The 25,180-nt window shown below is 38.7% G+C and overlaps 1 protein-coding gene across 3 annotated transcripts in view; it reads left to right on the top strand.

Moving 5' to 3' along the window:
* Window positions 1-14,054: 14,054 nt before the first annotated feature.
* SCGN (secretagogin, EF-hand calcium binding protein) overlaps window positions 14,055-25,180 on the top strand; it is a 66,716-nt gene continuing 55,590 nt past the window's right edge. For 2 of the 3 annotated variants that reach the window (XM_055390412.2, XM_019029665.3), the window contains exons 1-3: window positions 14,067-14,325; window positions 15,223-15,293; window positions 23,403-23,495. In XM_055390412.2, the coding sequence (XP_055246387.1) occupies window positions 14,244-14,325; window positions 15,223-15,293; window positions 23,403-23,495 (246 nt within the window). In that variant the 5' untranslated portion in view covers window positions 14,067-14,243. Of the gene's footprint in view, window positions 14,326-15,222; window positions 15,294-23,402; window positions 23,496-25,180 lie in introns of all 3 variants that reach the window. The other variant, XM_004043358.4, reaches the window with a different exon arrangement.

Genomic DNA, 25,180 nt, shown 5'->3' on the forward strand with positions numbered 1-25,180 from the left:
AGTAAATGACTGCTGTTCTCTATGCTGTGTTATCCAGCAATCAATAATGGAAGAGACCATTGTGTAAAAGCTGCAGTTCAGATGAAGAGATGGGACATACCTCGATGCCAAGTTTCTTTTGGGCGAACTCTGAGGCAGATACCAGGCAGGCTTTGTTGGAAGGGAGCCACAGATGGAACAGAGAGCAAGACACACATGGTGTGGCAGAGAGAAAAGTCTGGCAATAAGGAGCCAGACCTGAAAATGAGTTTTAAGTCATCCTGTAAGCAAGAAAAAATTTCAGTGTTTACTGTTTCAAAACAGGAAGCTTTATCATTTTAAGTAATTAACTTGGATCTGGTTCTTTTTTATTTGAAACTTCACTTGTATTACATGCTGTTTATTGTCAAAAAAATCATTGAAAACATATTATGTTAAATAAAAAGAATGTCTTTGCAGATAATTCACTAATTAGTAAGTCATATGCTTTATATTTGCTTCTCTTGGTTATTCCTTGAAACTCTGGCTTCCAGGCCGCAAACCTCAAGTCCTCTATTTTCAGTTTAGTACCAACTAGCTACTGCCAGCAACTGTCCCAGACTGCCCTTGAAAGGTGCCTGTCACTGGGTGGGCTATCAGTAAATATTTAGACAATTGAAACTCATTGACTTCTTGAATGAATATAATATGGGTTACCACTGTCCTAAGGGATTTCAGAGGGACAGTTATTTTCTTATGGACCAGCTAGAAATAAACTGGCCATTTAAAATGGCTCTATAAACTGAGATCATTTGTGAGAAAGAGTTAACACCAACCCTGAAGCGCCTAACTTCTGTGCTTAGAGAACTGTGAAACAATATGTACTAATAGAATGGAGTAGAATTCATGTTGGCAAATGCTTTCTTTCTTTTTTAATTTTTAAAAGTTTATTTATTTATTTATTTACTTATTTATTTATTTGGCATGGAGTCTCGCTCTGTCGCCCAGGCTGGAGTGCAGTGGCACGATCTCGGCTCACTGCAACCTCTGCCTTCTGGGTTCAAGCAATTCTCCTGCCTCAGCCTCCCTAGTAGCTGGGATTACAGGCGCCCACCACCACACCCAGCTAATTTTTGTATTTTAGTAGAGACAGGGTTTCACCACGTTGGCCAGGCTGGTCTTGAACTCCTGACCTTAAGCAATCCACCCGCCTCGGCTTCCCAAAGTGCTGGGATTATAGGTGTGAGCCACCATGCCAGGCCTCCTTTTTAAAAAAATCCTTGTCAACAGCTTTACTGAGGTAGAGTTTATATAACATGACATTCACCCACTTTAAATATAGTTTGATGAATTTTAGTAAATTCATCTGATTGTGCAAGCACCACCATCCAGTTTTTTTTTAACACTTCCGTCACCCAAAAAGTTCCATCCTGCCTGTTTTTAGTCAAAAAAGTAGATATCCCCGACATCTTATGACCACAGATCTCCTTTCTGTCTGCAGAGTTTTGCCTTTTTTAGAAATTTCATATACATTGTAATCACATAGTAGGTGTCTTTGTGTCTGGCTTCTGGGAAAAATATTTTTGCTCATTTTCTGTTACTTCTCTTATACTTCATCTTGTCTGGTCATATTCACTGGCAAATCATGGGAACTTGACCACAGGCAGGAGTGTGAAAGCTGGAGATCAGAGTTAAGATTCTGAGTCCGCCATTCTCTGCCTGTCGACCATGAGCAAGTCACAGTTCTGAACTCCATTTCCCTGCCAGGAACATTAGGGTCATCCTGCTTCCTCAGTCTAGGAAGAACTCAGATTTAAAAGATCCATCAGCTGTTCCCACAACAGTTGATACAATACCGATGTAGTTCCTTACCAACTGGTAATAGCCACTGTCCAGAACACCTGCAGGCCGCCTCCCCTACCAGCTTAGCAAACTCAGCCTCTCCATTAGGACCCCTTAGATCTTTCTGTAATCTAGCCCCCACCCCAACCCCCAAAAAGGAATATAGACTGATACAGCAGGGGGCCCTGTCATCTCCCTTAGCCCCCTGCACTGTGGTTAGTGTCCTTTCTGATTGTTTAGTGCCCACATCATACCCAATGTGAAATATTAGGAATAGATCCTCTGTTGACAGGAGGCAGGAGGATGGAATAAGAAAGTGGAGGTGAGGGGATTTGGAGCTGGGGCTTTGAAAGAAAGGGCTATAATCAGACTGGAACCAAAATGCTAAAATGTATCCAGGATAAAACAAACAAACAAAGTCTTACATTTAGGTTTAAAAAAGAAGGGCACAGTAATAGAGTAGGGTGACTTGGTGGTCAGAGACCTGGAGATTATGGCCAATGACAACTCTCTGTGAGCTTTCAATAGTATGTCAGAAGATTCACTAAGAGGTGAATAACAGACCAAATATTTACTTACCTGAGACGCTTGTCCAGGGGCCTATGAGCCCTCAGCTGGGCACCAGTGCATACAGGGCTCTGTGTTCAGAGCATGGAAGGAAGCTACTCAGCCTGTCCGGGGCTGCAAGTACACCTGAGTCTGGCCTCAGTGGTTGTGTAGTAACTAAGTAGCACAAAGAACTTGCTCCATCCCTGTCCAATCAGACTGAGCTAGAGTGCTGAGTTAAGGTCCCCCGCAGAAGGACCTAATGGCTAGAAACCCACTAGAGTGTCCTGGGGACCACTTGGTGCTATTAAGAGACCCATGTGTGTTTAACTCAAGAAAGGGAAGAATAAGGAGGTAAGAGACAGGTATCCTTAAATGTCTGTAAATCTGTGAAATGAGAGAAGCTTCAGCCTAGATTTCTGTGGCTTATGTTGGAGCACTGCAGGGCGTAGATTTTGTTGAAGGCAATTTTCCCTGAGCTCTCCAAAGGTGGAGTGGGATGCCTAAGGAGGAGGAGACTTTGTTCCTTGGTATTTGGGTCAGAGGCTGGACACACCACCTGTCAGAAATAATTAGAGGCAGCATTCCCATGGGGAGCATGTTAAGGAGGAATTCTTGTTCTCCTCTCCTCAAATTTCCACAAAAGGGAGGCTGTTTCCATTCCATACCCCAAAAGGGGAAATGTGAACTAAATAATTGCCATTTTTCTTCAGATGCACGTGTATATCCTCTCTCCTTCCCACTGGTGAACTTAGTGATTTTATAAATTGGTGAATTTAGAAAAAGGAGCTATATTAGTCTGCTTGGGCTGCCACAGCAAAATACCACAGACTGGGTGGCTTAGTCAACAGAAATTGATTTTCTCACAGTTCTGGGGGCTAAAATGATCAAGGTGCCATCACGGTTGGTTTCTGGTGAGACCTCGCTTCCTGACTTGAAGACAGTCACATTCCCACTGTGAACTTACATAATCTTTCATCTATGCACACAGGGAGAGGAATCTATCTCTGTTCTTGTTTTCTCTTCTTATAAGGACACCAATTCCATCAGATTAGGGCCCCATCCTTATGACACTATTTAATCTTAATTACCTTCCTCAAGGCCCTATCTCCAACTACAGCCATATTGGGGGTTAGAACTTCAATATATGAATTAGGGGGGACACAATTCAGTCCATAACAGGGGCTGAGTATGCTGACTCTATAGCTCTGTCTACCCCGAGGTGCACTCTGGCCTCTTCTGTACCACATGATAAGCTTAGCCTCTTCCTATGATGGAGATGTCTGTGGCTGCTCAGCTCTTCCTGAGGCTTGTGGGTACATTTCTTTTGGAAATCAGAAAATATTAGGAAGCCTATGATGCTCACATATTAGCCATATCCTCCTTTCTAGATTTTACTAGCGATAAAGCTAGTATTTTGATATTTCACCTAGCTCTGTGTTGTATTTCTCAATTGGGGAAAAGGGGGTGTTATTTAATGGATTCCCTAAAACAAACAAGGGAAGAAGCTGGAAACATGAGCTCCTTCTAAGATTGCACCCTCTTTCAGTCCTGTGCTGTATTTCCTTCTGTCTGTGTCTGAATAGAAGCCCCAAAGAGCTTGGGTTTTAGATACAAGATAAGTTCATGTTTGGAATCAAACTGTTACCCATGGGTAACTCTGCCATTCCTTTTAAATTTAGTATAGAGGTATTCGGCAACCGGATTTGCCAAATTTCTATCAAGGAAATATTAGTCCACATAATGTCAGCAAAACAACTTGAAATCTCTCCAGGTAAATATTGATGAATCTCTGAGCTTTCTGATAATGCAAACATCTCAGCAGTTTCTTATAGCCTCATGAAATGCATTCTGTTCAACACAGAGGCAGCTATCCCCAGGAAACAAGTGAACCTTTGTTTGTTCTGTTTATTTGAGAAATTTATTAAGTTGGACTCTCCCATGAAAGTTTGGGTAGGCACCTAGAAAAATATTAACCTTTCTCTGAAAAGAGGCTGAACTCTTGGAATGCTTCACACAAATGCATTCATTCTTGGGAAAATACCAGTTTAAATCAGGCACAAAAGGTCAGAATGCTAGAACCCTCCTGTGCATGCCCCAACTTTTTTCTTTCCTTAGAAGTGTCCCCTTCAGTTCCAAGCAGAAAACTTGAACCCCTCCTGTGCACTTACTCCTGGCTCTAGACATTAATAGGCATACACACAATACCATGCCCTAAAGCCACTCACCTTTCTCTACGTAGAAAACTCCAGTTACCAAGCATAAGCCTTGGCTGGTGTTTAAATGTGCACCAGGAGATATCACACTAGGCAAGGCTTTGTGTGCAAAGGACTTCCAGTTTGAATGAGGTAGAAACTGGAAGAAAACAAGCAACCCAGTGAAATCCTGTTGACCTTCACTCTAACCACTAGGATTTGAAGAATGCAGTAGTTTGTTCTGTTTAATCCTTAAAAAGATCCTTCATAGGATCGTTCATAAGGATCCTTAAAATATCCTTCATGATTAGGGAAAGTACAATCCCTAACGCATATGTCTTTGGTGCTCTCTTAACTTGTCCAAGTGCTCGCATGTGCCCACTGCCATGACTGGGCAGTTGGAGGCAGATGATACAGGTCAGTTTTATCCTTCCCCACAACCTTCCATAGATGTAAAGAAAAGGATACAAGACAGCTAGTCAGGAAACCTGGGTGACCTTAGGCATCCCATCTCTCTGGGTCTTGTTTTTCTCAACAATGCTAGATCAGTGTTTCCCAAACTTTATCGATGATTAAAATCTCCTAGATGGCTTCTTAAAATACAGATTCCAGGCCGTTACTCTAGGAATATTAATCCGTCAGATCTTGGCTAGCAACCAGGAATCTTTATATTGTATGAGCACTCCTAACCCAAATTAGACTATGAGCAGGGAAGGTTTGGAAAACACTGAATTAGATGCTGTAAAAACTCCTTTCCAGATCTAGTGATGGAAGTTTTAGGTGGATCTTCTGAATTTAGCATGGCAGTTGCTGTCAGTCCAACTCTCTCCATCTTTATGCATTCAGAGAACTTAACTGTGTGGAGCACATTGAGAGCAGCTCTTTCCTAGTGGGATTGCGGGCGAGGTTTGTAATCAGCAGCAGTCAAGCAGCTAATTAAATATCCAGATTATCTGGTAAATTTGTGCTTATTCCGTCCTGCATTGTAATTCACCAGCTGGCTTTATTCAAGTCTTCGAAGGTTTGCAGAAAATGTTTCAGCCTATAATAATAATATCTCTGAAATTCCAAGACTGACAAAGATAAGACATTATAATTATGCACACACGATTATACATACTTTAATAAGCATGTGTGACAAGCAAATTTTATAAATCACTTTCTTCTCCTTTGTTGTGTCTTTAGCCTCAGGCTTCTACTTTATTCTCAAAAAGAATACCACGGGTAGAAGAACTTTACGGTGTTGAAAAAAGAAACGAAAGAAGGACAGAAAGACAAAAAAAAGACAGAAGGATGAAAGAAAGACAGAAAGACGAAAGAAAAGGAAAGAAAAAGAAAGACGAAAGAAAAGGAAAGAAAAAGAAAGAAGGAAAGAAAGGACAAAGAAAGAAAGAAAGAGAGAAGGAAAGAAACCACACCAAACCTGTTCATCACTGTAATGACTGAGATTTACAAAAAATAAAGTTTCACACTTTTTAATTTAGCATCTACACAGAAAAACTGAAATTTTTAAAAGGAGTCTTGACATTAAGAACTCAATGATCTCTAACAATGTGGTGGATGAAGTATGCTGCTCACCCACTGTATTAGTCTAGGTTCTCTAAAGGGAAAGGACCAATAAGATACACACACACACACACACACACACACACACACACACACACATATATAAAGGGGAGTTTATTAAGTAGTATTAACTCACAAGATCATGATGTCCCACAATAGGCTGTCTGCAAGCTGAGGAGCAATGAAGCCAGTCTGAGTCCCAAAGCTGAAGAACTTGGAGTCCAGTGTTCGAGGGCAGTAACCATCCAGCACAGGAGAAAGATGTAAACTGGGAGGCTAAGCCAATCTAGCCTTTTCACATTTTTCTACCTGTTTTTATATTCTGGCCGCACTGGCAGCTGATTAGATGGTGCCCACCCAGATTAATGGTGGGTCTGCCTTTCCCAGCCCACTGACTCAAATGTTAATCTCCTTTGGCAACACACTCACAGACACATCCAGGATCAATACTTTGCATCCTTCGATCCAATCAAGTTGACACTCCGTATTAACCATCGCACCCAGCCACTGAAGAAAAACTGAAAATGTTGGATAGACTATTTTCAAACTCTTAAAAGTACTCTGATGCATGGACCATTTAGTAAAAGATACTAAGGGTCTCAGCTAAGTGAAAACAGAAATGCAGAGAGGTAAGTGTAGGCTGGATCTAGTTTCTGCTTTGAAAATATTTAGCAAATCAGGTGAATTTTCCTTCAAATTTCACAGCATTAAGAGAGAAAGCCTAAGGAGGAGTCCCGTCAATGTTAGTGGAATCTAGAAATAATAATGCCCAAGTGACTTCATTAAAAATATCTATTTCAAACTGCGGTGCAGATGGAAGAGAAAAATCATCTAACTTAAGAATTCCTAACCACAAATTGGCCGTCATACATGTTTGCTGTCTGAATTCATTCTAACTGGGTGTTAAATAAAACAAAACAAAAAAACCTCAGTCTATGAATTTAGTTTAAAGTTGCCTTGGGCAGATAATGCCATAGACATCTGGTATAAGCAAATGCAAATCCTCTCTGGAGAAATTCACCTTCAGCCTAGGCTTTAAAGTATTTCCATAGAAAAAGTTCCAAGACTTATGAATGTATACAGTCAAAATTATAAAAATAACATAAGAAAATAAGTCACTATTAGTGAGATCTAGCAGGAATAACACACAGTAGAATCAGACTTCAGAGATGGGAAAAATAAAAAATAGAATGTTCAATAGTTATTTTTAATCAGTTTAAATCAATAAAAGATGGAAAATAGGAGAGAACAAGAAACTATGAGACATAATCAAACATATTTTAAAAAGAACAAAATACATAATGTTAAAAACTTAAATGATGACTTTAACAATTGATTAAATATAGCTGCACTGAGCATCAGTGAATTAAAAGATGGATCTGAAAAAATTATGCAATATGCAGCACAAAGAAACAAAGTGGCAGAAAATATGAATAGTAATGACGAGGAGGAGACTTAGAGTGAGAAGGATTAATATATTTCTAATTAGAATCCCAGGAGAAAAGCGGAGAGAGATGGTTAGGGGGAGGGAAGGAGTGGAGAGAGAGAGAAATTAAAGAATAAATGGCTGAGACTTTTCTAGAGCTAATGAGAGATATCAAATCACAGATTCAAGTAGCCCCATGAATTTTAAGCAGGATAAAAAAAATCTCTAGACATATTGTACTAAAACCACAGAACTCCAAAGACAGAGAAAAATCCTTAAAGCAGCCAGAGCAAAACAACGGAGACCTGCAAGGGAATTACATAGAGACAAACAGCTGACTTCTCAACAGCAGCAAAGGCATTCAGAAGGTCCTGAGGGAAAGATAATCTCAGCGTTCTAAGAGAAAGTAGCTGTCAACACAAAAATCAATATCTGGCAATGTTTTTTGTCAAGAGCAAAGGTGAAATAAAGACATTTTCAGACAGATGATGACTTTTCCTCCAACAGGCCTCGAATAAAGAGGATTTTAAAGGATGCACTTTCAGAAGAATAAGAGTAATCCCAGATGGAATTTCTGAAATGCAAGAAGAATTAGATGAGCAAAAACAATCACAAATATATGGGAAAATCTAAACAAATATTACTAGATGAAAAAATAATGGCAATATTTTGTGGATTTAAAATACACTTAAAATACATAATAACAATAGTATGTAAGTTGGGATGGGGTGGACAGTTCTAAAATATCCTAAGGTTTTAATGTTATGTGCAAGGGCTGTAAATGTATTAATTTTTACTTTAAAAGTCATGTATGCATGTTGATATGTCTAGGATTAAAAAAAAACTGAAACAGAAGATGAATATATAATTTCCAAGTTAATAAATAGGAAAAATGAGAATGAAAAAACTTTATCAAGCAAAAAGCAGAGAGGACAGAAGGGAAAAATAAGCATACAGAAGGCAGGAAAAATAACATGAAATAAATCCAAATATATCAGTAATTATGATAAGTAAAAATAGCTAAATATTCTATGGATACCATCTAAAACATGCAAGATGATGAATGTAAATGGATAAAAATAGCTAGATGAAGCAAATACTACAAAAGAAAGTGAATGCACCTATAATAATATTAGGTAAAATAAACTTTAATAGAGCAAAAAAATTTACAAGAGATAAAAGGTCACTACACAATAATAAAAGGAATTTGTTCACCAAGAACAGATAATTTTTAATCAATATTCACCCAGTCACATAGTCTCAAAATACATAAAACAAAAAATGCAAATAATGACAAGAAGAACCAGAGAGATCCACCATCAGAATAGAAGACTTAAACATATTTCTTCATAATTTTTAAATCAAGCAGGCAAAAAATCAGTAAGGATATAGAAGTTTAAACAACGTAACTAACATACCTGATGTGATGAACATACCTAGAACACTACATCCCCAAATGGAGAAATTCATATTTTTTCAAGCACACACTAAAAATTTATGAATATTTACTTTATAAAAGGCCATAAATCAATCCTCAACAAATTTCAAAAGATGGCTACTATAGATCACATTCTCCACCTACAATGCAATTAGATTTAAAAATCAGTAACAAAGAAGTTACATAAATCATGTGTATTTAGAATTTAGGAACATTTTAACTCATGGTCCAAGGGAAATCACAGTGGGAATCAGAAGAAAATTATAATTAAGCAAAACTCATAGGATGTCTCTTAAGCCTTACTTTGAGGGAAATTTATAGCTCTGAAATGATTATATTTTAAAAAGCTGCAAATTAACAAGTTAAGTACATATATATTTAAGTTAAAAAAGAAATGGTTATTAATGTATCAATATTTTGTGAACAAAATTTACAAACTATTTGGGAAATAAATATAATAATGTCCTTATTCTGTGTAGACACCTAGATTTAGCTATGCCTACCATTTGTTTAGTAAGTACTATGTATCAGACTTGGTGCTGAGATAAAACTTCTATATAATTTAGGAATGTAGACCCAGAAGGGGAAAAATAGGAAGAAAATAAATTTAAAAAGCTACACTATGCATTTGTATTATAAAGTTTGTAAGAAGATGGCTGTATAAGTGGCTGGAAAAATATTTACAGTTTCAACTTACTTTAACAGACCTAGAGCTTTTAAAGCACTGGTTTTGTGCTTTAGTACAGGTTACAAAAATCTTCTTTCATAATTTAGTGATATCAACTCCTTAAGAAAAGATGGTATCATTGGGGTAATATAGAATACTAAATAGTCACTGTTTGCAAGACACAGTGCCAGATGCTATGTTCTGTGGGGTAGGAAGGGGAGAGAGGACAAGAAATTTTGAAGAGCCACTTAAGTGTGATAGGCTTTTAACTTTAACACTTAGCCCACCTCTTAAAAAATCCCAAATTACCCCAAACAACCACCTATAAAATCACTATTAACTACTACTTTAAACTATTCAAAGATTTTTATTTTTATTGTTAGTAATGGTGTAAAAAGGTATCTCTTCCACTGCTAATAGCAGTATAAATCAGTAAAATTCAGCTGGAGGCCACTTTTAACCTTATGTTATAAAGACTTACGATGTTATACATTGTTTAGCCCGGCACTTGTGCATTTAGAACTTTATCCCGAAGTAATAATTACTAGAGTGTGCAAACATTTAGCTGTTACAGCAGAGGTTTATGATAGTGAAAACCTAGGGACAATTGAAAAGTCTAAAAAGAGGATATTAAATAAATTATGATAATACCGACATTAAAATAATATCATAGAAGAATATTTAATGACATGCTTCATAATATTAAGTGAAATGGGCAAGTTACAGGTCAGTATAATCTACTTTTTGTGCATATAAAAAATTACTGTAAGGACATAAACCCATATGTTATTATTGCTAGTTATCTCTAGGTGTCAAAATTATGGAAGAAAGTTTTCTTTCTTGTTTTGTAGTTTTTCTAATCTATATTGTTTAAATTATCTGTACTATTCATGTGATTGCAAAGGAAACAGTAAAATGTATATATTTTAAAAATAACTCTATTTCTAGTGTTTTCTTATTATCTTATGAAAACCACTGTCCAATTTCTTTTGTTCTGCTTGCATGGCCCTTTGGAACTGGTGTGGCTTTAAACCAAGGCTGTCTCTTTGAATTCTAAGGTCTACTATATAGTCTGTGAGATGTCTACAGTGCTTGAATGTTCAACAACATAGGAAGATGAGTATTGTTTATATTTCCAGTTAGAAATATCATTCTGAGTTTGTAAAAAGATGCAGATATTTTAGCTTAAAATTGAATGGAGGCATCAGGGTTAATTAGCAATGCTTCAAATTACAGACCACTGCCGCTTCTTGTGCAACTAACCATCAATTAGCTATGCTAATGAGAAAAGCAGGAAATGATTGCAGGAGAAAATGAAATCAGTAGGGAAAAAAGAAAAACAACTGATTTTAGTCTCTAGTTTCAGCCATCAATTGTCAAAACTTACCAGGATTACATATAAGTATAAATTCTAACCTCTCTTTGAAACAGGCAGTGTATTAATAAGAAAGTAATGTTAATTCTTTAGAAGTTTTTTTCTTTTCTCGATTATCCTTCAGAGATGCCCTACCTAAATAATAAAATGACCAGAATATGAGCAGCAGGAAACTTATAGACAAAAGGTTAGTCAGTGGTTCTAGTGTAATCCCTAGGGGAACACTTAAAAAAATATCAGCATAGAGGTCTTTCTCCAAACCATTTAAATCAGAATCTCTGTGGAAGGTGCTAATTAATCCATAAGATGCATAATGTATTTCAACTTGATTCCAGCTGCTGAATATTTGCTTTACTCTGAGTTCTCTTTTTGGACAGGAAGGGACTCTGATAAACCACCTCTGGTTCTTTCATCCCCACCTCCATCACTCCATTTTTAGGCAGGAGAACTTTCCCAATGAGACAGTCTTACAGGTGTCTCCTATAAGGATCTTTAAATACCTTCCTACTGGCTCTCTTCTCTGTTAAGGGCTTGGATGATTTTCTCAAAGAGAAACTTTTATATGAGGGAATGCAGGATTCCTAAGCAGTATCTCCCTACCCAGTGCCATGATAAATATTTGGATGCAAAGAAAACAGGAAATAAATCATTGAATGGAGATTGCAGCTCCCCAGAGAGCTCCAGATGACAGGCTCCTGGAAAGTGATCCAAGTTCTGTTTGTTCTCCAGTCCTGAGAACAGTAATCTTTGCGGCTGTACTTTTCCTCTTCTTTCCCTAGATTTCACTTTTGCAACTTTAAAAAAGTATAATAGCTTGCATTATATGCTTACTGCACAAAGTTTTAAGACAAAAGAATTACAAATAGCAAAATTGAAATCATCTGTGAGCCTCCCTCTTCCCCACTCCAGAGAAACATCATTAATGTCATTAATGTATATCTTCCATGTTTTCTATGTGTAGAAACATGCATTTTATTTCACAGAATTGAGTCATCATATATGTACACTTTTGTAACTTGCTTTTTAATCTTAACCTTATGTTTTGAGAAGTTTTCTGGATCATCAAACTTCAAAATCAAGATTTCTATGTATGCAGCAAAGCCCATCATAGATATTTACTATCATTTATTTAACCATCCCTCCACATTAGATCTTGATTATTACTTCTGAAATCTGCCTTGTTATTATCTTTTTCCACTATTTATCAGAAAACAAGATCAGCCCTGGTGGGTTCATACCAATTACTTTTCCTAACTGGTGCTTGACATTGTATCCACTAATTTCCTAAAGTCACAGATGATAATTACAGATACTGAACCCTTACACCCTCCTATGCTACATATGCTTTTCTCCAATTTTTGTAACCAGCACTTGCTTAATCGGTGATAATACTGCTTTTCTTCCTTTAGGCGAAGCCACACTCCTCAAAAATCCTGAAGTTTACTTTACCATCTTCCAAATATGTATGTATGGAAGATTCATCATTTTAGTAGCTAACTTACACTGAATGTTACTGTATATACTATGACAATAGGTTTATATGATTTTTTAATTTGACCTTTATGATAACAACACAGGGTAAATACTACTATTATTCCCATTTTACAATCAAAGAAAGTGAGGCTTCTTTTGAGTAACTTGCCCAATATCACACACAACTAGTAAGAGGCAAAGCTGGGCCCTGAACCCAGAACTGTTTTCTTCTGAACCATTTTTTTCATTATTATTAACTAAAGTCCGTGTTTATTAAAATTTTCTCAATTTTTACCTAATGGCCTTTTTCTGTTCCAGCATCACATCCAGGATAAAACATTACATTTCTTTGTCATTTTTCATTAGGTTCCTCTTGGCTATGACAATCTCTTAGACTTTACTTGTTTTCTCTAACAGAGTCATCCCTCATCAGCTACAACACCATAGCAGATATAATTCATTGTGCATTACTATGTATGGTTCTGATCCTCACAGCAACCCTCCAAAACAGATGTTTTAATCCTCATTTTATAGATAAGAAAATTGAGGCTTAGGGAGATGACAACTAATGGTGCAGTTCACAAAGCTGGTAAATAATGGAACTCAGATCCTGACCCAGGACTATCTGACCTTGAGTGTCATGTTCTTTTCACTACTCTGGTTTAGATGACTTATACATGCATGCTTTTTATAAATAAATCTGAATGCTAAAACCAGAGTCAGGGTGCCATAAAGAAAAGTTACATCTGGTTCAACTTTCTTATCTAATATCCAAGCACTTTCTATAGATTATCCAGCGAAAGTTTCTAAATATATAGTCAAAAGGTATCAGTGTAGTTTGTACACGTTTCCACAAAGCATTGCCCAATTTTGAACAGTCCTGATTGTTAAAAAGCTCTGTGTTCCTCCAACTGATTTTTATCCTTTGGTCTTAATGTGGCTCTTAGGAGCCAAACACAATCATCTAAGCCTTCTACCTAAGTACCCTGCAGGCAGACACATCTCCCCCAGACTCTCTTTTCCTGGCAGAGTACGGCTTAGTTTATATTTTCCTCAGCATCCTAATGATGCTACTTTAAATCACAGTGACTTGCAGTATCCCTGTTTAGTTGCAAGTCCTTATAGTGCATTTTGGTACAGCAATGTGTATGTCCTATACAATCAGGACTCAATAATTGCTGTTGACTTACTCCTTCCTTAAAGGGAACCACTTACCACCATCACCATCCCTTCTCGCCTCCCCTCTCCACACACTACATTTCTAAATCCTCAAGTCCAAAGGACCCTAACACTGACACTTCTTGCAACCCTTTAAATGAGGCAGCTCTCCCTAGAAAACCCCTTGAGACACAAGTTTGGAAAATGAGTCAAACGTAAGAGGGATGTCTTCTCCGAGTCTGAGAAGCAAGTTAAAGGGCAAAAGCAGTGAGCCGTGGACGCCTGGAGACAGTTTCTTTCTTCCTGAATTCCCCACAGCGCAGAGACAGACAGGATCTGCCAGGACAGCGCGCAGGGCGGGGCGGGGACAGGCGCGCCAGGAGCGGGGCGGGCTTCCAGCAGCTGGTTTTGCTGAGGGCTGAGGGACGGCTCAGCGACGCCACGGCCAGCAGCGCTCGCGTCCTCCCCAGCAACAGTTGCTCAAAGCTAATCAGATAGCGAAAGAAGCAGGAGAGCGAGTCAAGAAATACGGTGAAGGAGTCCTTCCCAAAGTTGTCTAGGTCCTTCCGCGCCGGTGCCTGGTCTTCGTCGTCAACACCATGGACAGCTCCCGGGAACCGACTCCGGGGCGCTTGGACGCCGCTGGCTTCTGGCAGGTCTGGCTGCGCTTTGATGCGGATGGTGAGTAGAACAAGCCACTTGCACACTCAGGTGTAGACGTGGCTCCAAGCTCAGCCCGCTGAAAGGACCTGGAGTTTCCCCTTTACTGTAGGAAAAGTTATCGACCTGGGTTGTTAATGCAGTGTACCTAATACAGTATCATTAACAGACGTTTGGCATACTGGTGATACACATCTATATACCTTGTTAAAATTCTGGGTGGTGAATTTCCACTTTCCCCTTTCCAATCTCTCTTTGTGTGCGAGCGCGCCATATATATGGTAGACATACATATATATTGTATATACAATGACTAATATCATTGTATATGTTCAAGGCTTGTGGGCTGAGACTCAGCTATTTGAAGTCATCCTTCCCTAAATGGGCTCACTTTTACTCAGTGACTTTGCTGTACACCCCTCACTCTCTCAAAATGAGAATAAATTTTATCAGCTTTCAAAACGACTCCTCCACCAAAAAACTACTTGAAAATAAAATGGAACTACTTAATATTTGTTTTTATTAATAAAGAAATAAAATATCTAAAAGGTGTGTTTTAACTCTGCAAACTGGGATTCAATACTTACACCTGTTAAGTTTCTCCAAGCTTCAGAAATTTTGGGGTTAAATTTTATTGGAAAGTTCACGTTTATTCATTGATTAAAATTCATGTACTTAATAGCCTTCCTTTTCCAAACACTAATATAAACCTTAGCATACAGCACGTATTCTGGAACAGTGTTTACTGTTCAAACCCGTGTATTCTAGAGGTAGGTGTTGGCACTTTGTTATTGGAATAACAAAAAATAGTGTTGAGGGAAGCTTTATAAATTGTGAGATTAAAAACATATTTAGATAAATACTGTCATGTGTTATTTTATATGTTAGTATTATTTATGTTTATTTTCTCACATTTAGAAAAAGGTTACATAGAAGAGAAGGAACTCGATGCTTTCTTTCTCCACATGTTGATGAAACTGGGTACTGATGTAAGTACTTGCACACTAAGCCTTAATTTATGCCTTTTAGTAAGATACACACATCCAAGTCTTATATTGATTGGTACCTATTAATTCCAACTCACCTCCCTTCTTCCTTGCACGTATGAAATTTCTCCCCCTCTCCTAGCAACATAGAGGGATTTAGGCAGGTTTTATAAAAGGTGCAACTGTAGCATTAGACATGCTGGTTACTGACTTTCAGTGTAACATCTGTCATCCACTCAGAGATCCTAACTGTAGACTCAGTTAACTTGGTCTTGAACGTCTCCTTGGTTATGTCTCTGCTAATTGATTTATACCTGGGGATAAAGTAGCCCACTTTGTTCAAAAAGCTGTAAAAGATGTTAAGCACATTAAGGTTTTGGGTGTTTAATATGTATGATACTCCTCTGATAGCAAACCACAAACCATTTAAAATCATTTTTCCATTATTCATTTTATTAGAAGAGGTTACAGATTTTTCAGGGAATGACAAACCAGAAAACAACCAGCATACCCAGAGCCCAGATACAAATGGAAGCCAATCTATCTAGTGTCCATCTGATGGTAAATATGTCCTTGGGAGATGTAAATGAACTCTTGAAAGTCTCTCTATCAAAGCAGAGAAAAATTTTACACAGAAACACATGAGTGGAGGACAGCCTGGGGATGGGCTCGATCTGATGAAAGCTCCAGTAGGGCATTCATAGTAGAAGAAGACGCTCTAGGGACAACTGAATTTAAATGAATGATGGAGATAGTTTGTCCTTATCCTTCAGCTGTTTATCTGAAGAATAGAAGTGCATCACGTTCTCATGTGAGAGCTCAGTGAGGGAACAAGGAGCTCTTCACCACTATTGAGAATATGGGAAGGGTATGTGGGGGGCAGGGGAAGCCAGTTCAGAAACAAAAGGGCTGGCTTCCGCCTTCTTCAGCCACACAGATCTCTTGGTCCCCCTCTATTTCTGTCTGCCTCTCATATTCTGTCTGTCTCTCTTTTTTATGTCTATCTCTGTCATTTTTCTGCTCACTTCTGTTTCTTATCTCTGTGTTTCATGGCTCTCATCTCCTACTGTTTCTTGCCTTTCTCTCTGACCTCTCTGTTGCCCATCTTTCTTGTCTCTGTTTCTCATTTGTTTCTCCATCTCTCTGTCTCTGTGTTTTCCCATTCTTTTTCCAGTCTCTCTGCTTCTCAAAGCTCTTTTTGTCTCTCCTCTCCCCATGTCTTTTATTTCTCCTTTCTTCTTTCTTTCCCATCTCTCTTTTTGACCTTCATTTCTTTTCTCCTCATTTTCTCCTTCACCCTTTTCTTTGTCTCTTATCTCCCTTTTTCTGTACCTTTTATTGCTCTTTGTCTGCCTGCACTCCACCCCTTACCCTGTTCAGCCTGTTAAGTGAAAGGATCAGCAGATGAGAAGGATAGAGACACAAGCCCCTTCTTTCCTCTGGTCAGACCACTTGCACACACTCCTCTTTATCCTTCATTCTTGTACCTACACAAGCTACAGGTAGAGCTGAGGAAGCCTCCCCCAAGTGAGGCTTCTGCTTCAATCTAGCCAGGCACTTTCACATGCTAGCAGCCCGTGGTGAAGCCCATCAGCCTTGCCCACAGGGCTTCTACTTACATCTGTAAATGTAAGGCTCACTGTGTTCCAGAAACCCATCTTATCTATCATGGACATGGGTATTTGAGGAAAGCAAAAAGACGAAGTTAAAACCATTCAAAATCTTGGAATAAATGGGATGGTCAGCTCCCAAAAATCTATCCTCAGGGACCTGGAACTTCTCACCTTTTCAGAGGGCTCCTTGTTCTAGTGATTTATAAAAGGGAGGAGAAAAATTGCTGTCACTGTTGAAGCTGGAGTATCTAATATTCATTCATCGAGTTGGGGTCTGCACTAAGTTGAGGATGCTGTGAGATATCTTCATCTGAGATTTTGACTAACCTTAGAAGCATTGTTGCCATTGTAAGAGAAAAGAGGGATGTCATCTCCTGCAGCTTGGCTGTTTTTATCATTGCCCCTATCTCAGACCTGGTCCATGGACTGATGCTCTTACACAGGGGCAAGCATAATCCTCCAGGAAAGAGGACAGCAAAGGACTCACTGGTGTCCTGTGCAACTGCATTCAGTGCAAATATCTCTGAGGCTGGAACGGGGGTTGGAAGGTCTCATAATCCTTAACCTAGTGCAAATCAAATTTCAGTATGCCTGAGAATTATATTTTTTTGTTAAAATGCAGACCCCTAGGTCTCATCCTATAGGTATTTAAATACATTTGGGGTCTGCCAAAGATCTTTCATTTTAAAAGCACTCAAAGTCAGTTTTCATGTTTTTTTTACCCTCTTTTCCTCTAGGAACAGTGACTTTTGGAGAGGGGATTCTGATATAATTAGGCCAATCCCACTGAGCTGTGGCAATAGCCCCAGGCACATCTCATGAGCACTTGGCTGGGAAGAAAGCTTTTGGAGCCAGGATGATAAGTTTGAACTCTTAACTAGAAATGATATCATCTGCCATTGGATGCCTTTCAAAACGCTGAGGCATTACTCTGGGGAGTGTGTTTGCAGGGACTTTCACTGGGCACTCCATGCTACCTGGACAACCATGATTAAGGAAGCTATTCCTAATTTTGGGTTTTGTCTCTGATGAGTAATAAGTAGGCCTTAAGCAAGTTCTTAACAATAGGGCAAGACTTCCAAAATGGAAGGCCCTTCAGTTGAGGAACAGTCACTGTTTGATTGTGACACCTGCTTTTGATTGGTAATGCCCAGTGAGTACAGAATCCAGCAGCAGGGAGGCCTCCACAATCAGGCAGCCCCTTGCTCTGGTGTTCAGCAGTGGTAAGCCAACCTTCAGAGGCATGAATAGCTCTACTTTCCTTTGCTGATTAGCGGATTACAAAGATCTCAGAAGAAGGTATTTTGAGGTTTCAAACAGCAAGCTGCCTGCTAGTCTATCCAGGAGAGCAATCAGCCTGCTTGTAATTACTTATTCCTCAGAGCCTCGGAGGGGATTGACTTAATGGAACCATCAGCTGCAATTGCTACTCTTTCTGTTACTCCCTGCAAACCTTTTCTTTCCAAATGCTGAGATTTTAGCCAGTCCATAGATAAACATCAGATTCTATGTGTACATACCCCTCACATACAGACTGTACCACATCCTGGGCCTCTTTCAATACTTCAGGGATTATAGTACCCTGCTGCAGCCTAGCATCTCAGATAAGGACTGATGGGAAATTACAACAGAGGAAGCCCCAGTTTCTTTTGCTTTAGGTCAAAGGGATAGTCATGAGCTTTGGGGTCAGGGGTCTGAGAAGACAGAAGCCAAGATTCTGTGTCCTCAAACTAAAGGTAATGTAGAATCTGGCCACTGCTTCTTTGGCTTCACATTTATTTACTTTAAAATCTAATTTTTCACCAACATGACCTATGTTAGTTAATTCCTTTGGAAATTCCCAGCCCATCATAAAGAATCATTTATTCATCCAATGGATCCTGTGTTCCAGAGATAAAGAAATGAATGCTATACTTGTGGAGTTCTTAATCTAAAAGATCAAGCTGAAATTCAAAGTGAAGTTCGACCCTGTTGAGTGATTTCCATTGTGCTTTTCCTGTATGGTACATGAACCCTCAAATGTAAGCACACACAAAATCTTTAGTGCTGAAACTAGACAGGTTAATCCCACCACGATTAGTGGGGTGTCACATGAGGTAACCTGGTTGACAGAAGAACTTGGAATCTCAAAGAACCTGTTCACCTTCCACAGAGAATAAAAAAAAAAAATGTACCTCTTGTCTCTGAAGGCCCACTCCAAAGAAGACTCATGGTCGGTGGGGAAAGGACAACTATGTGTGGAGGCAGAAATCCGATGCTCATTCCCTATCTCTGCATCTAGAGCTGTGTGATAGCAACACGCCATTTAAACCTCCTGGGTCTCAATTTTCCTATCCATAAAATAATAATTATTAGAATAATGTTTTGGCCTGCCTGTTTCACAGTGAAGACCAATAAGATAACACAAGTGAAAGGTGCTTTTAGTTGCAAAAGCACCCAACATATATGTTCTTATGCTGATGCAATATCTTCTTGGGTCCCTAGTTTTCCCAGTGTTTATTCTATGCCCCACTTTGCCTCAGATCCACCAAGGGGTTATCCCACACAGGATCATTGAAGCTTACTCTCTTAAACACTGAAATGCTTTTAAGATTTTATATATATATATAATATATATTACGTGTATATATGTATATATATGTGTATGTGTGTGTGTGCATATATATATGATTTCCAGTTTATGAGAGCAAGTTTTCCAAGCTAGGGTAGACTTTGGAGGATGCCTTAAGTCATACTCACTACCAGTCTTTGGTCCTTCATGAGTAAAGGAGGCTACTCAAAGAAAGACAGAAGACAACAGACAGACTGTCACCTCAGGGACCTGTTAGACTTGCTCTGCCTTAGACAAATGATATAGGCATTATCTCTCATTTCTTCACTTGATGCTTTGGTTCCAAATCACTAATGTATTTTTTCACATTTTTAATCTGGTGTATGTTCATTTAGAAAGGTATTCTTTTTTTTATTTTTTTATTTATTTTTATTATTTTTTTTCTTTTTGAGAGGGAGTGTCGCTTTGTTGCCCAGGCTGGAGTGCAGTGGTGCGATCTTGGCTCACTGCAACCTCCGCCTCATGGGTTCAAGCTATTCTCCTGCCTCAGCCTCCCGTGTAGCTGGGACTACAGGCACGTGCCACCATGCCCGGCTAATTTTTTGTATTTTTAATAGAGACGGGGTTTCACCATGTTAGCCAGCATGGTCTCAATCTCCTGCCCTCGTGATCCACCCACCTCAGCCTCCCAAAGTGCTGGGATTACAGGCATGAGACACCATGCCCATCTGGTATTCATTTTTTTTTTTTAACTAGGCCCTTCACTGTTCCCCATTTATAATCACCATATGAGTATGTTTGGTTGATGTTGACAGAGTCAGACTGTCTAAGTCCTCTTATTTTAATCATTTTGGGTTTCTAAATACAGGACCAAAGCCAGAGATATGGCAGATGACCTTGATATGGCTAGGATACACAGATCCATTTGATTGATACATCATCTCAATCACAAATGCTACTGGTTTGGGTTTATAATTTTAAAGAATAGCTATACATATAGATGCTATTTTTTAGTTCTTATTCATATAACTTTAATTTTTTCACAAAGAGACTCACCTTCACTGCAATTTATTTCAAATAATGTTTATTCCTCACTATTTATTATCCATTTGGGAAGTATACAAACCATTAATTCATTAACCTCTTTCTGTTGCATGCATTTCATCTATTTATCATCACTTGCAGCAAAAAGCAACAAGTGAAAAAAAAGGAAGTACAATTCTATCTTTATACTTGCTGACAAAAGTTTGTGTATGATTGAACAGGGAAGAGGCAAACTACTGACTGACATGAAACTTGGCAGTTCCCTATATATCCAGTATCCACACCAATCCTGGAAGTTTAGAGAATCAGATATTAGAGGATCCAACAGCTTAAATCATATCAGCTCACAACATCTTTTCTACCTCACTATTATAACCCGACATCAAACATTTGCTATGCACCCACCTCCTGCAATGAGTTGGTACGATGGATGGCAATTGTCAGGGGCTGAGGTCTAGCATGATGCCCAGGAACTTCCCTAGCATTAAAATTGTTCTTGCTGACCAAAGTGTTCCCTGGTTTTCTAAGAATATGCTTTCAAATCTTCAGGGTCTTGTAATATCTAAAGCATGTGGTTATCTAACTAGTTGCCAGAACCCATCCTGAAAAATCCCCAAAGCAAGTCATCAAGCTGTCCTTGCGTTTTGTTTGAACCATCTAATTTATTAACGACTTAATGTTGGAATGCAATGACTCCATTAGGTGCTCTCTGCCTCATCTCAACCAACAACAAGGTGCGGTGGAAAGTGCACTAGACCAGATATCAAATATGCTGGTTTCAAGATTGTTCTGCCAGTATTCAGCTGCATCACCCTTCCGGCCTGTTTTCTCCATCAGTAAAATGAAAGGGTAGTGTCTCAGATTCTTAGAAAGGGTGCCAAACATCCTCTGATTTTTTTTCTTCTTTATTCTTTTTCTTCTAAATCACAAAGACTAATCTGAAGGAATCATACATTTTGATTTATAGTTGCAGCAATGGATAAAATTATCATGAATTTGAGTATTAGTCTTCATATGTTAAGATCTGGAAGGTAGAGAGTTTGTACTACTTTTCTACTAGATTTTCTACTCACTGGAAAACATTTGCCATATGCAGTCTTCCCTGGGTTTTATGCCTGAGAGCAACATGTTGTGCCAGGCTAAAGTGTTTTAGGACATTTTGTTCTAGGAAGGACTAAAACAGAGCGTGGGTTTTTCTGGCAAGTTCTTTGCCATATGCAAGGGTCAACTGAAAAGATGACAGCCTGATGGGAAGAGGTGACGACTGACAGCCCCTCCGAGTCAAGACTACAAAAAAAAAAAAAAAAACAGAAACATTTTCTCAGCCAGTGATGGGAAAAAGATAAAGGAGAATTTCCATGTAAGAAGCTGGAGCACAAAAGAAAAAAACAAGGTCCCCAGAGAGGAAGAAGCTAGCAGGCCAGCAAGGAAGCCAAGGGCTAAAGATTATAGTACATTTTTTTCTGCCTCCCAGGGCCGTTGTGAAGATCCAGGGAGATAATATTTGTTAAAGAGCATGGCTTAGTGCCCATCCTCTGGCTGGCAGTCCAAAAATGTTTATTCACCTGCTCTTCTTTCCTGTTCTTAGCAACTGGATGTGGCAGCTGTTAATTCCCCACCACAATTCTCTTTCCACCATCTCCTCTTTTCTTTGTAACCCATTAGGGAGAGGTCTCAGTGGAAAGGAAGGCTGGACAAAGATGCCTTCCACCAGCCTGTGATGGAGGGCAAAGACCAGGTCTCTCTTGCTGACTATAATATCACCAGGGGCCAGAATTGTGTTTGGCACATGGTAGGTGCTTGACAGAAAGCAGTCTTTTCTGGGTTTTATACCTGAAGGCAACATGTTGTGGTGGGCTAAAGTGTTTTAGGACATCTTGCACCTGGGTTGTTCTGGCAAGTTCTTCCTTATCTCAGGATGTTGCATTACCAGCACATGCTGGGGTTATTCTTGAGAAATACAAGTGAGAAAGGCAGAAGAACTGAGTTAGCCCAAGGCCACCCAGAGAACTGTCCTGTACACATGTGCATGGATGATGCATCCAGAGAGTGTGCTGAAGGCTGAGTCACCTCCACCCCCAACACCAACAGGGAGGATAGTGAGTCAACAGGATTACCTCTTCTCAGCCCTTCTAACTTACAGCTGGAGGGCTTGGGACAAGAGACAGCATGATAGTATTAGGGAGAATGAATTTAGCATAAATTTCAGCAAGTCTAGAATCTTAGAATTGGGCACTGTTTGGGATTATCTATGCTTCTCAACCCTTGCATCAGAATTCATTCTTTATTGTTGGTTACATATGTCACTTTTACTGTAGTAACCATAAAATCCACCAAAGAAGACAATTAAGGTTCTACATAGAAGGGAGTTGTAACATCTTTGGTTAACTCGGCAATTACCTTATTACTTTGGTCTCCTCTTTAATTATTTCTCCCTTGTCATTATTTTTTTTCCTCAGAGAATACAAAAGAAGATTAAAAATGAGTTACAGACACCTGGGGGCCCAGAAGAACTGGACTTTTCAGTTAAAAAATGTAAAACCTCTGAATTATTGGGAAGAAAATCTGTAATTACAATAGTCTTTTGTCACAACCAAATACAACACTGTTCAAATTTGTTCTTTCAGCACCCTAGTCTCTAAGCTTCTTTTCATCAATATTTTAGTAACTCATTAACTGTAAATTGTACCTAGTCAAGATTCTGATTAGTGCTTGGTTGCTCAAGAAATCTCCAGCATTGCTCTCTCTTCTACAAAAGGGTAAAATCACTTTAAATGGCCAGGGAACCTGCTTTCCAGGTTTGAAAAACATAATTTTCACGCTGTATATTTTGAATATTTGCCATCCTAACTATATCTTTGAGATTCCAGTGGCTTTAATGTGGCTCTGTTTGGTCAATTGCAGGACACGGTCATGAAAGCAAATTTGCACAAGGTGAAACAGCAATTTATGACTACCCAAGATGCCTCTAAAGATGGTCGCATTCGGATGAAAGAGGTAACTTTCCTGACTGTATTTTTCATGGCTCTACTCTTCTTGACTGTTTTTTTCTTTACTTTATCGTCTTGGGCTGTAATATTCTTTGAAAGACAATGGAAACTTTACATTTGATCAGGAAATTAGAGATTTCTGAAAGGCAGTTGGCCTAGATAGCATTTTAAAAGTAATCACCTCTCCTTTTTCATCTACTTAGTAACAAAGAGTGTGCAATTCTTTTATCATTTTATTTAGGGCAATCAATATTTGTACCTGTTTTATAACTTGGGAATTGAAACGATAGAGGCCTTTCAATTACTTGATCTACCATTTGTCTCTTTATACAGTGTCCTGTTCAAACTGAACATTGATATAAGGAAAAACTTACTGATAATAAATAAGGTTAAACTTCAGCATCAGCTCCCAGTGCAGGTGGGAAAGATCTATCCCTAAGATTATTAAAAGCACGACAGACAATAGCTGTCTTTACTTCAACTCAACCCAGTTTTATGGAGCACATACTAAAGCATGTAACTATACTACATGTGTAGGGCTGTGGATGGTCTACAACTTACCTGGTCATTTCTCTTTCAAGTTATAAAAATGTTTACAGTTTAGAAAGGACTTCCACATATATTTTGTTATTGTATTCCCATAGTAGTTAAGATGATGATAGGCATGAAACATTATCCCTATTTTGCTGATAAGGACTTGAGTTACTTTCCTAGAATAACATGACCAAATAAGTGGTAATGGTTTTAATGGAACCCTGCTTATAGATATGAATCTATACAGGTTCATACTATGTAGCTGTAAATCTGTGTGTGAAAATGAGTCAATCTGAAACTAAGATATTTTTTCATAGTCAAAATTGCCTTTTAGACGTATTACCTGACACTGGGAGAGCTAGTCTCTTGATGCTGTGACACTGCCATATTTGAGCAGTCAATATTATTGAAGAAAATAATAGGATAATTTCTTCAGGAAGTTATGTTAATAGGGCAGGATAATGTCCCTTTATAAAACGTGGGCGTGTTCACCAGGAGACTGCCTTTTCAGAAAACTAATAAACTAGACTCTAGATTTATGAGTGTAGCTGTTTCCAAACTTTTAATCAAAGGCAAAATTGTATATGTAACCAAAAATTCTCATTATGCTGGATGTAAAAGTATCAATGTATGCATCAACAGAACAGTAAATGCAAACAGCAAGTTAGGTGCACTAAACAAAATATTCATAACTACATGTTCACTGTTGTAATTTTCCAGAACCTGGAACAGAGCATAGCACATAGTAGTGCTCAGTATTTCTTGACCTAATTAATGAATGAGAAAAACATAGCAAATAACTGAAAACTATGCATTATCTTACTAACAACAGATAGACATTCCCGAGTAATTGGCCAACCATTTTGTCTTGTAATCCTGCACGTGAGTGTCATTGAGGTTGTTGTTTGTACAAAAACTGATGGTGCAAGACTGCATCGTTCCCAAGGCTCCTTAAAACGCTATGAGTCTGTGAGTCTAAGGAGCAGCAAGGCCTTTTGTTTCCCCTACATTCCCTTGCTGTACCATTGACCATTTCACTTACTCCAATTACAGGTAGTCGTGACATAAAAATGAGCCCACTTTGACTCATGTTGGATTTTCTAGCAAAAAATAAGATGGGAAAAAGGCCACCCTTAGTCTCAAAGAGCAGTGCCCAGT

The sequence above is a fragment of the Gorilla gorilla genome, chromosome 5 (genome assembly GCF_029281585.2).
Source record: "Gorilla gorilla gorilla isolate KB3781 chromosome 5, NHGRI_mGorGor1-v2.1_pri, whole genome shotgun sequence".
NCBI classification, from domain to species: domain Eukaryota; kingdom Metazoa; phylum Chordata; class Mammalia; order Primates; family Hominidae; genus Gorilla; species Gorilla gorilla.